At 48.2% G+C, this 11,563-nt stretch overlaps 1 protein-coding gene across 1 annotated transcript in view; it reads right to left on the bottom strand.

Annotated features, from left to right (window-relative positions):
• LOC131956919 (solute carrier family 25 member 45) overlaps positions 1–11,229 on the bottom strand; it is a 36,207-nt gene extending 24,978 nt beyond the window's left edge. The window contains exons 1-7 of the mRNA XM_059321552.1: positions 11,115–11,229; positions 9,740–9,897; positions 7,631–7,674; positions 6,536–6,619; positions 1,990–2,124; positions 1,284–1,392; positions 506–641 (exon numbers count right to left, since the gene is read on the bottom strand). Of these exons, the coding sequence (XP_059177535.1) occupies positions 506–641; positions 1,284–1,392; positions 1,990–2,124; positions 6,536–6,619; positions 7,631–7,674; positions 9,740–9,776 (545 nt within the window). The 5' untranslated portion in view covers positions 9,777–9,897; positions 11,115–11,229. The remainder of the gene's footprint in view (positions 1–505; positions 642–1,283; positions 1,393–1,989; positions 2,125–6,535; positions 6,620–7,630; positions 7,675–9,739; positions 9,898–11,114) is intronic.
• Between the last annotated feature and the right edge of the window lie 334 nt (positions 11,230–11,563).

Here is an 11,563-nt window from a genome sequence, read left to right on the forward strand (position 1 = left end):
CCTACGCACACAAATGCCCACAATAGTAGCCTCAATGCTGATACCAACCTAATAACCAGAGGGCATATGCCCTTAACAAGCCTTTTTTCTAGTACCAACATTGTAAAACATAGGGCATATGGGACTACTAATCTTATAAACACAAAGCATATCCCCATAGAGTAGCCTAGATGCTGATACCACCCATATAAACATAGGGCATATGCCCCTATAGTAGCTTCAGTACTGATATCAACCTTGTAACCATAGGGCATATGCCCTTTGAGTAGCCTCACTGGTTATGCTAATCTTATAAACACAAGGCATATGCCCTTATAGAAGCCCCGATGCTGATATCAATGTTGTAAAACATAGGGCATATGGTAATACTTATCTTATAAACACAAGGCATATGCTCATAGTGTAACCTCAATGCTGATACCTACCTTACAAACATAGGGCATATGCCTCAGGTCTGATACCTACCTTACAAACATAGGGCATATGCCTCACATCTGCCACTGACCTTATAAACATAGGGTATATGCCCTTATAGAAGCCCTTGAAGCCCTCTCGTTTACAGATATCTTTCGTACACTCAAACGGGCCCTCGTAATAGTTTTTACGCATGACCGGCGTGGCGTGCAATGCGCTGTGGCCAGCTGTAAAGAGAAATTTAACACGTTATTCGCTACATCATCGGTGACAGAGTTACATGGGGAAAGGGAAATAACCTGCTATAATATGTATTCAAAATAAGGGAGATAACTGACGGGAAAAACTTTGTGCGTGTAGAAATAGGAAAGGAGTAGATTAATTTACAGTAGGCCCATATGTATATAGGAAACAAGGGAATAAGTTTTACATTGCATGTTAATAAAGAAGGGATTAATCACAAAGCTATAGAGTCGAGTACGAAGGACGTCACTGAGTCCACCCAGCTCAGATGGGTACCTGACTGACGTTAGGGAAAGTAAAGGCGGCTGGGCATAATACTGACCACAGTATCTTTTTATACGCCAAGGTGACATAAACAGGTGAACTCTACTTCATCTGCACCATTGATTGTCTCGCCAAAACCGGAGACTACTACAGAGGAAATGGGAAATAACCCACTAAAAAGAATATACATGTACACAGAAAAATAGAAATAGCTGGGTAGTAGACTAGTAAATAGTAAAAGGGAAGAAGCTCACAATGAATATGTAGAAGTAAAGGGAATGAACTCTATAATTCATAATTAGAAAAAAGGGAGGTAACACATATTATGTACCAGCGTCTAACAAATACAAAATGTGAGTTACATTTGGGTAGGGTGAACGGTATCTGTGCTTGCAGTGTGCACTTGATGACCTCGACCGGACACGCCATCACCAACTGGGCAGCCCCAGCAGCACATCCAGCAAGATACACCTGTGTGGAGAGGTTAAGGTTAGCGGTTACAACCAGTAGTGGGGTTGACACATGGTTAGCTTTAACGACGTTAATAAAGGGGACACCATCAGCATGGTGACACCATTAACCACGTGACACCATGAGAGTGAAGACGACATCAGCTAGTCGACATCATTCGCCTCGTGACACCATCAGCTAGATGACACCATCAGGGTGGGGACACCATTAAAAAACGGGTGACATAATCTACTTCACCCGCAATTCGAAAGATATGACCCTGGGCTCAGCTGAAGGTTGGACGGTCAAACATCACCCAGACTTAATTGAAGGTTGGACGGCCAGCCAAGACCCCCAGACTTACCTGAAGATTAGACTGCCAGCCATGACCCCCAGACACCTACAAATTGACGGCCAGACATGACCCCAGAGTCACCTGAAGATTGGACGGCCAGAGATGACCGCGGACACCTACAAATTGACGGTCAGACATGACCCCGGAGTCACCTAAAGATTGGACGGCCAGCCATGACCCCCAGACTTACCTGAAGATTAGACGGCCAGACATGACCTACAAATGGACGGCCAGACATGACCCCCCCCCCCCCCCTGACTCACCTGAAGATTAGACGGCACGACTGTGTTGTCAGGCTCCAGTATGTGCAACATGTTCCCGTACGCCCCGAAGAAGATAGAGTTGACCAGCCCGTAAGAGCACAATGGGAACATCATACCACGGTACAGCCCGCGTCTCTGGAACAGTTGTGTACTAAGATCACTCAAACATCCCAGCAACTAGTTGCGTGCGTCGTCTCACTCTTGTCGAAGTGTGTAGGCCTACCCGTAAACCCTCTAACCAGAGTTTCTTCCAGGCATCTCTTCGTCCGCCCCCCCCCCCCGAACGAAATGAAATTTATATAGAAAATATATACTTTTAACAGGTTCCGTCTCCCCCCCCCCCCCCCGAAGAAAGTTTACCGTCCCCCCCCCCACCCCCTGGTGAAAAAAGTCTGGAAGAAACACTTGCTCTAACACGCCGAGAACCTGACCGTAACTCTACACCCAAAACTATTCCCATATTTTCAGACCTTACTTTTTCTATGCTTAGAAAACTTATAAAAATCCATAGAGCTAGCAGGTATAGTTACATTTGTTCAAGCAATATTCAAAACACACTTTGTTCTATACGTTCTTGTTCCATACAAGTCCTAGTCCTATACAAGTTGCAATCCTAGTCCTATAAAAATACGACTTCTAATCATGTCCTAGTCTTTTACAAGTACTAGTTCCATTGAAGTCAAAGTCCGATACATCTCATAGTTATATACAAGTTACAATCTTTTAAAAGCCCTCGTCCTTACCAAACCCGATGCCCATACAACATTAACGTCAATACAGTGCAAGTCCCACAGAACCAATAGATCTGTATAGTCCCAATACAACCCCTTGTCCCATACTCCACCAACCCCTGTCCCATACCCCCCCCCCCCCCTTTATACTCACCAACCCCTGTCCCATACCCCCCCCCCTTTATACTCACCAACCCCTGTACAGCCACACTACTCACCAACCCCTGTACAGCCACACTACTCACCAACCCCTGTACAGCCACTCACCAACCCCTGTACAGCCACACTACTCACCAACCCCTGTACAGCCACACTACTCACCAACCCCTGTACAGCCACACTACTCACCAACCCCTGTACAGCCACACTACTCACCCAACCCCTGTACAGCCCACTCACCAACCCCTGTACAGCCACACTACTCACCAACCCCTGTACAGCCACTCACCAACCCCTGTACAGCCACACTACTCACCAACCCCTGTACAGCCACACTACTCACCTGGACAGCCTCACTACTCACCTGTACAGCCACACTACTCACCAACCCCTGTACAGCCACACTACTCACCAACCCCTGTACATCCACACTACTCACCAACCCCTGTACATCCACACTACTCACCAACCCCTGTACAGCCACACTACTCACCAACCCCTGTACAGCCACACTACTCACCAACCCCTGTACAGCCACACTACTCACCAACCCCTGTACAGCCACACTACTCACCAACCCCTGTACAGCCACACTACTCACCAACCCCTGTACAGCCACACTACTCACCAACCCCTGTACATCCACACTACTCACCAACCCCTGTACAGCCACACTACTCACCAACCCCTGTATAGCCACACTACTCACCAACCCCTGTACAGCCACACTACTCACCAACCCCTGTACAGCACACTACTCACCAACCCCTGTACAGCCACACTACTCACCAACCCCTGTACAGCCACACTACTCACCAACCCCTGTACATCCACACTACTCACCAACCCCTGTACAGCCACTCACCAACCCCTGTACAGCCACACTACTCACCAACCCCTGTACAGCCACACTACTCACCAACCCCTGTACATCCACACTACTCACCAACCCCTGTACATCCACACTACTCACCAACCCCTGTAAATCCACACTACTCACCAACCCCTGTACATCCACACTACTCACCAACCCCTGTAAATCCACACTACTCACCAACCCCTGTACAGCCACACTACTCACCAACCCCTGTACACCCACACTACTCACCAACCCCTGTACAGCCACACTACTCACCAACCCCTGTACATCCACACTACTCACCAACCCCTGTACAGCCACACTACTCACCAACCCCTGTATAGCCACACTACTCACCAACCCCTGTACATACACACTACTCACCAACCCCTGTACACAATACACACTACTCACCAACCCCTGTACAGCCACACTACTCACCAACCCCTGTCCCATACCCCCCCACCCCCTTTATACTCACCAACCCCTGTACATCCACACTACTCACCAACCCCTGTACATCCACACTACTCACCAACCCCTGTACAGCCACACTACTCACCAACCCCTGTACAGCCACACTACTCACCAACCCCTGTCCCATACCCCCCCACCCCCTTTATACTCACCAACCCCTGTCCCATACCCCCCCACCCCCTTTATACTCACCAACCCCTGTACAGCCACACTACTCACCAACCCCTGTCCCATACCCCCCACCCCCTTTATACTCACCAACCAATGTACATACACACTACTCACCAACCCCTGTACATACACACTACTCACCAACCCCTGTCCCATACCCCCCCCCTTTATACTCACCAACCCCTGTACAGCCACTCACCACCCCTGTACATACACACTACTCACCAACCCCTGTACATACACACTACTCACCAACCCCTGTACAGCCACACTACTCACCAACCCCTGTACAGCCACACTACTCACCAACCCCTGTCCCATACCCCCCCCATCCCCTTATACTCACCAACCCCTGAACATCCACACTACTCACCAAACCCCTGTACATCCACACTACTCACCAACCCCTGTACATCCACACTACTCACCAACCCCTGTACAGCCACACTACTCACCAACACCTGTCCCATACCCCCCCACCCCCTTTATACTCACCAACCCCTGTACATCCACACTACTCACCAACCCCTGTACATCCACACTACTCACCAACCCCTGTACATCCACACTACTCACCAACCCCTGTATAGCCACACTACTCACCAACCCCTGTACATCCACACTACTCACCAACCCCTGTACACCCACACTACTCACCAACCCCTGTACAGCCACACTACTCACCAACCCCTGTACAGCCACACTACTCACCAACCCCTGTACAGCCACACTACTCACCAACCCCTGTACATACACACTACTCACCAACCCCTGTACATACACACTACTCACCAACCCCTGTACAGCCACACTACTCACCAACCCCTGTCCCATACCCCCCACCCCCTTTATACTCACCAACCCCTGTACATCCACACTACTCACCAACCCCTGTACATCCACACTACTCACCAACCCCTGTACATCCACACTACTCACCAACCCCTGTACAGCCACACTACTCACCAACCCCTGTCCCATACCCCCCCACCCCCTTTATACTCACCAACCCCTGTACATCCACACTACTCACCAACCCCTGTACAGCCACTCACCAACCCCTGTACAGCCACACTACTCACCAACCCCTGTACAGCCACACTACTCACCAACCCCTGTACATCCACACTACTCACCAACCCCTGTACAGCCACACTACTCACCAACCCCTGTACAGCCACACTACTCACCAACCCCTGTACAGCCACACTACTCACCAACCCCTGTACAGCCACACTACTCACCAACCCCTGTACAGCCACACTACTCACCAACCCCTGTACAGCCACACTACTCACCAACCCCTGTACAGCCACACTACTCACCAACCCCTGTACAGCCACACTACTCACCAACCCCTGTACATCCACACTACTCACCAACCCCTGTACATCCACACTACTCACCAACCCCTGTACAGCCACACTACTCACCAACCCCTGTACAGCCACACTACTCACCAACCCCTGTACAGCCACACTACTCACCAACCCCTGTACAGCCACACTACTCACCAACCCCTGTACAGCCACACTACTCACCAACCCCTGTACAGCCACTCACCAACCCCTGTACATCCACACTACTCACCAACCCCTGTACATCCACACTACTCACCAACCCCTGTACATCCACACTACTCACCAACCCCTGTACATCCACACTACTCACCAACCCCTGTACATCCACACTACTCACCAACCCCTGTACAGCCACACTACTCACCAACACCTGTACATCCACACTACTTACCAACCCCTGTACAGCCACACTACTCACCAACCCCTGTACAGCCACACTACTCACCAAACCCCTGTACAGCCACTCACCAACCCCTGTACAGCCACACTACTCACCAACCCCTGTACATCCACACTACTCACCAACCCCTGTACAGCCACACTACTCACCAACCCCTGTACAGCCACACTACTCACCAACCCCTGTACATCCACACTACTCACCAACCCCTGTACAGCCACACTACTCACCAACCCCTGTACAGCCACACTACTCACCACCCCCCCCCCCCCTTATACTCACCAACCCCTGTACAGCCACACTACTCACCAACCCCTGTACAGCCACACTACTCACCAACCCCTGTACAGCCACACTACTCACCAACCCCCCCCCCCCCTATACTCACCAACCCCTGTACAGCCACACTACTCCACGCATCCCTCAGCCTGTGCAAGTTGTGGTCGCCTGAAGTCCTGATCTGCATCTGCAACTAATTAATTAGAACCACGACGTCAGAATTTTAACATCCCCGAGTTTTAAATATTAACCCACATAAACAAACTTTATTGTCTTAGCAACATACAAATTAGAAACTCTTCACCTCCCACTCTCAACGTATTTTCATCACTAAGCCATTCATTCAACAGACATGAGATTTGTTCCAAAGATTCTGAGTTTGGAGCTTCTTGCCAGGCATTGGATTTCCACTCTAGCCTTGGTCGGCATCCCCTTGTTTGGACACTACCCATCCAAGTTAAGTAAACGGTGTCACTTCATCACTTCAGTTTTGGGGGTGGGGGGGGGGGGATGGGGCAGATAATGCCTTTAAAGGTAACACCTCCATTTGACACTACTCATCCAAGTTGACTAAAATGTGTCACATCAGTGTAGGTGGGGGTGCGTGCGACTTTAAATTTCCGGGTGCGGAAGGGGCGGACACCTATTTTTTATATATTTTTTTTCTACTTCGTCCGTTGGAGGGTGGGCAGTGTATTATGTGGCAAGAGTTCCTCTGCGCCTCGGAAGTAATAAACAACGCATGTAACTCTTTTGTTTCATGAAACCGGAAGTGTGCAAGTGTGGGCAAGCAGGTTTTCTTTTTTAGCAATTTATTTTCCTTCGATGGGGATGGCTCTTGAAACTTGTGAAAGGGGGGGGGGGGGAAGAACCAGTGTTTCTTTCAGACTTTTTTTCCGGGGGCACTTGTAATTTTCTCGGGGGGGGGGGGGCGGTGGTAGACTTTCTTGGGTGGGGGGCGGACACTGTTAAAAGTATATATTTTCTATATGAATTATATAAATTTCTTTCGTTCCTGGAAGAAACTCTGGGGAGAACGATAGTGGGCACTGGTTAAAGCACACATTTTCTAGCTCTATAAAGATTTTATGTTTTATAATTTCGTCCGCGACCGGGGCAGTACGCCCCCCCCCCTCCCCCTCCCCGCAGATAGAGTACCTGCAAGAAAGACTACTCAAGGCGCTATAAGAAAAAAAATGCTTACCTTGACTGTGTCAAACGGATGACCTAAGACAACACCGGCCATGCCTGTTAGAGTAAAACATATATACATACAAGTGTTCATTTTATAATTAGGCCTACAATAAACATAAATATTAGCATATGACTAACGGTAGGGGCAGGGGCGTAGCGAAGGGGGTGCGGACCGCACCGGGTGACACCATTTAGGGGGGTGACACCAAGGCAAAAAATAGCAAAATATATAGAGAAAAACTTGAGGGGGGGGGGGTGCAAATCGAAAGTTTGACGGGGGTGCAAATCGAAAACTTGAGGGGGGATGCAAATCGAAAGTTTGAGGGGGGGGGGGGTGCAAATCGAAAACTTGAAAGTTTGTCCCCGGGAAGGTTCGCTACGCCTCTGGGGGCTGACACCATTAAGTGCCGCACCGGGTGACACCCGACCTCGCTACGCCACTGGGTAGGGGGGAAGGGTATGTTAAGGGATCATCATAAAGTATCACATTCAGTTACGCATCCCCATTTGAATAATCGAAAACACATTTATAATTAATCAAATTTCAATTGCATTTAAAATTAATTAAAATTTACTAAGATATTAAATACAAGTATTTAGAATAAACCACTTTAACATTATTGTAGTGTAGCGGCTTAAAAGTATTACCAGCAGCTATAGATCTAGATGGTGTAAAGAGTGGTTACAATGTAGCATTGTAGATATGGAGGAGACATCTAATGACGTGATGGCATCGGACGTCAAAAACTTAGAACTTAGTTTTGTTTGTCTTTCGCACAATATTCAATTCCCAATAGGGCTTGTTCTAGTGAGGCTACCTAGCACTCCAGGCTACCTAGATCCCACTGAGGCTCTTGTTATATTGAGGCTATCTAGCTCTACAGGCTACCTACCTGCATCTAAGAAGGCTACCTCTTCCTATCCAGGCTACCTACTTCTAACTATGCTGCCTACTTTTAATCAGGATACCTACTTCTATGTTACCTGCTTCTAACCAGGCTTCTTCTAACCAGGCTACATACTTCTAATCATGCTACCGTCCTAGATATTCTATCCTAATTATAACGATGCTACCATGTCTGTAACAAACGAACCACGCTATCTACCTAGCGAGGCAAAATTAGCTCTAGAAAGGATACCTACCTAGCCAGGCTACCTTAGCCCTACCCAAGCTACCTACCTAGCGAGGCTACCATAGCTCTAGCCATGCTACCTACCTAGCGAGGCTACCATAGCTCTAGCCATGCTACCTACCTAGCGAGGCTACCATAGCTCTAGCCATGCTACCTACCTAGCGAGGCTACCTTAGCTCTAGCCAGGCTACCTACCTAGCGAGGCTACCTTAGCTCTAGCCAGGCTACCTACCTAGCCAGGCTACCTTAGCCCTACCCAAGCTACCTACCTAGCGAGGCTACCATAGCTCTAGCCAGGCAACCTACCTAGCGAGGCTACCTTAGCCCTAGCCATGCTAACTTACCTAGCAAAGCTACCTTAGCCCTAGCCAGGCTACCTACCTAGCGACGCTTCCTTAGCTCTAACCAGGCTACCTACCTAGCGAGGCTACCTTAGCTCTAGCCAGGCTACCTACCTAGCGAGGCTACCTTAGCCAGGCTACCTACCTAGCGATGCTACCTTAGCTCTAGCCAGGCTACCTACCTAGCGAGGCTACCTTAGCTCTAGCCAGGCTACCTACCTAGCGAGGCTAACTTAGCTCTAGCCAGGCTACCTACCTAGCGAGGCTACCTTAGCCAGGCTACCTACCTAGCGAGGCTAACTTAGCTCTAGCCATGCTACCAACCTAGCGAGGCTACCTTAGCTCTAACCAGGCTACCTACCCAGTGAGGCTACCTTAGCTCTAGCCAGGCTACCTACCTAGCGAGGCTACCTTAGCCAGGCTACCTACCTAGCGATGCTACCTTAGCTCTAGCCAGGCTACCTACCTAGCGAGGCTACCTTAGCTCTAACCAGGTTACCTACCCAGCGAGGCTACCTTAGCTCTAGCCATGCTACCTACCTAGCGAGGCTACCTTAGCCAGGCTACCTACCTCGCGAGGCTACCTTAGCTCTAACCAGGCTACCTACCTAGCGAGGCTACCTTAGCTCTAACCAGGCTACCTACCTCCCAGCGCACCGGCAACGAAGTCATTGAATGCCATCCCACATTTTGTGGAGCCCCCCTCGGTGTCGGCGCCAACAGTTCGAGCTCTCCGCCTCCGGTGGCTCACGTCCAGTAGCGGCTCCGGCTCAGGGAACTGGCTGAAATCTGTCAGGAAATCCCTGATGGGGGGTGGGGGGGGGGGTGGTAAGGGGGGGGGGTGAGACTGACTGTCAATACTAGCAAGTTTAATAAAACACTAAGAATATAACAAACGAGCCGGCCCGCGGCATAACATACGCCGCTATTTAGTTGTTTCTAATTTTCAATAATTCATAATTTGTGAATTCGACAGTACCAACGCTGACACTGAAAATATCTCTTTAAAACACTATAAGTAGCTCGTTAAGGACCATAACCCCCCCCCCCCTTCCTTCCCTCCTCCCCCCCCCCCCCCCCCCCTACGTTTAAAATCGTTGGCTCTGCTTGTAAACATTTAGAGTGAACACAGCTCACTAAAACCATGTAGGGGTGGGGAGGTAGGGAGCACGTTTGCAGCTTGTTTTCTAACGGCTCGAAGAAGAGAATTATATATATAGATAAATGACTATCAACTTGAAAGAAGACTAAGAAGGTCTGGGTTAACACTGGAAATGTTAAAGAATATACTGGCAAAAGATTGCAGTGTCAAGTTGTAGAGCATTGGTAAGAATCAGCGTGTCATACTGAAGTTGGTTGGTAATAGCAAGAGTAAAAAAGTAAAGTTCCCTTTTCAAATCTGAGGTATATGGGGCAAGTGAAGTAGAGTTTACTTGTTTCTGTGACCTCGGCATATGAAGAGAAAGTTTAGTGTGGTCAGCAATATCCCCAACCGCCTTTACTTTACCTAACATGAGTTTGGTGGACTAATGGACTGTCTACTTACTTGAACCCGGATTCGAACTCAAGACTTACGGGTTAGCAGTCGAGCTCTCTACCGCTAGACCACTCCGTCCCATATGCGTAATATTTACTTAACAATACGCTTACAATATAGTAGATGTATTGAGAAAGCTAAAATAGCATCGTATTTACCTAGTTACTAGGTGAATACGATGCTGTTTTAGCTTTCTTTCTTGTTTAGTAAAGGATTAGACTATTAGTAGTTAGATATATGTATATCTATATGTAATATATCTACACATACACTTGGTATTATAACAATACGTTGACTGTAAGTTGTTAAAGATCTCCTATACTGTAAAGTATAGTGTTTGTTTATTTATATCTAGATCTAGATCTAGATGTACTCTAGCTATTTCGGACTTAGATCTAGACTCTAGATCTAGTCTCTTTGTGGTTGTTTAGTGTTGACTTCAGAAACTGAATGAAACACTTGGATATATTTTTGAAAAGTTACCTTTAAAATGAAACGAACTGGATTACATAAAAAGCCAAACAAAGGAGAACATAAAACCGAATAGCTCTGAATAAAAAGAAAACATTGACCCCCTTATCGCACCCTTTTCCTCTTCTTCCTAGTTCATGGTGCGTTCAGTGCAATCGCCGAATGGTGCGCAACAAGGTGTTGAATTAAAAATCGAATACTAGACCTCCAATACATTAAAATGGGGTTTTAAATATTGGGTAAGGGAGGTAAAAAGTTACAGAAAAATGATGAAAGCATTATTTGACATAGTGTTCTTTCCGACTGCTAATAGAAAGTCTCGAGTTCAGAACAGGGGTTCGAGTCCGTAGGACGCCTTGAGTTCACTCAGCTCTGATGGGTACCTGACTCAAGTTAGGTAAAACGGCTGTTTCTAGAACCGACAGAAATTGACCTGTGGCGTAGCGACCCTTCCTGGCGCC

The sequence above is a fragment of the Physella acuta genome, unplaced genomic scaffold, assembly GCF_028476545.2.
Source record: "Physella acuta isolate Inbredline_101_S28 unplaced genomic scaffold, ASM2847654v3 ptg001185l, whole genome shotgun sequence".
NCBI lineage: Eukaryota > Metazoa > Mollusca > Gastropoda > Physidae > Physella > Physella acuta.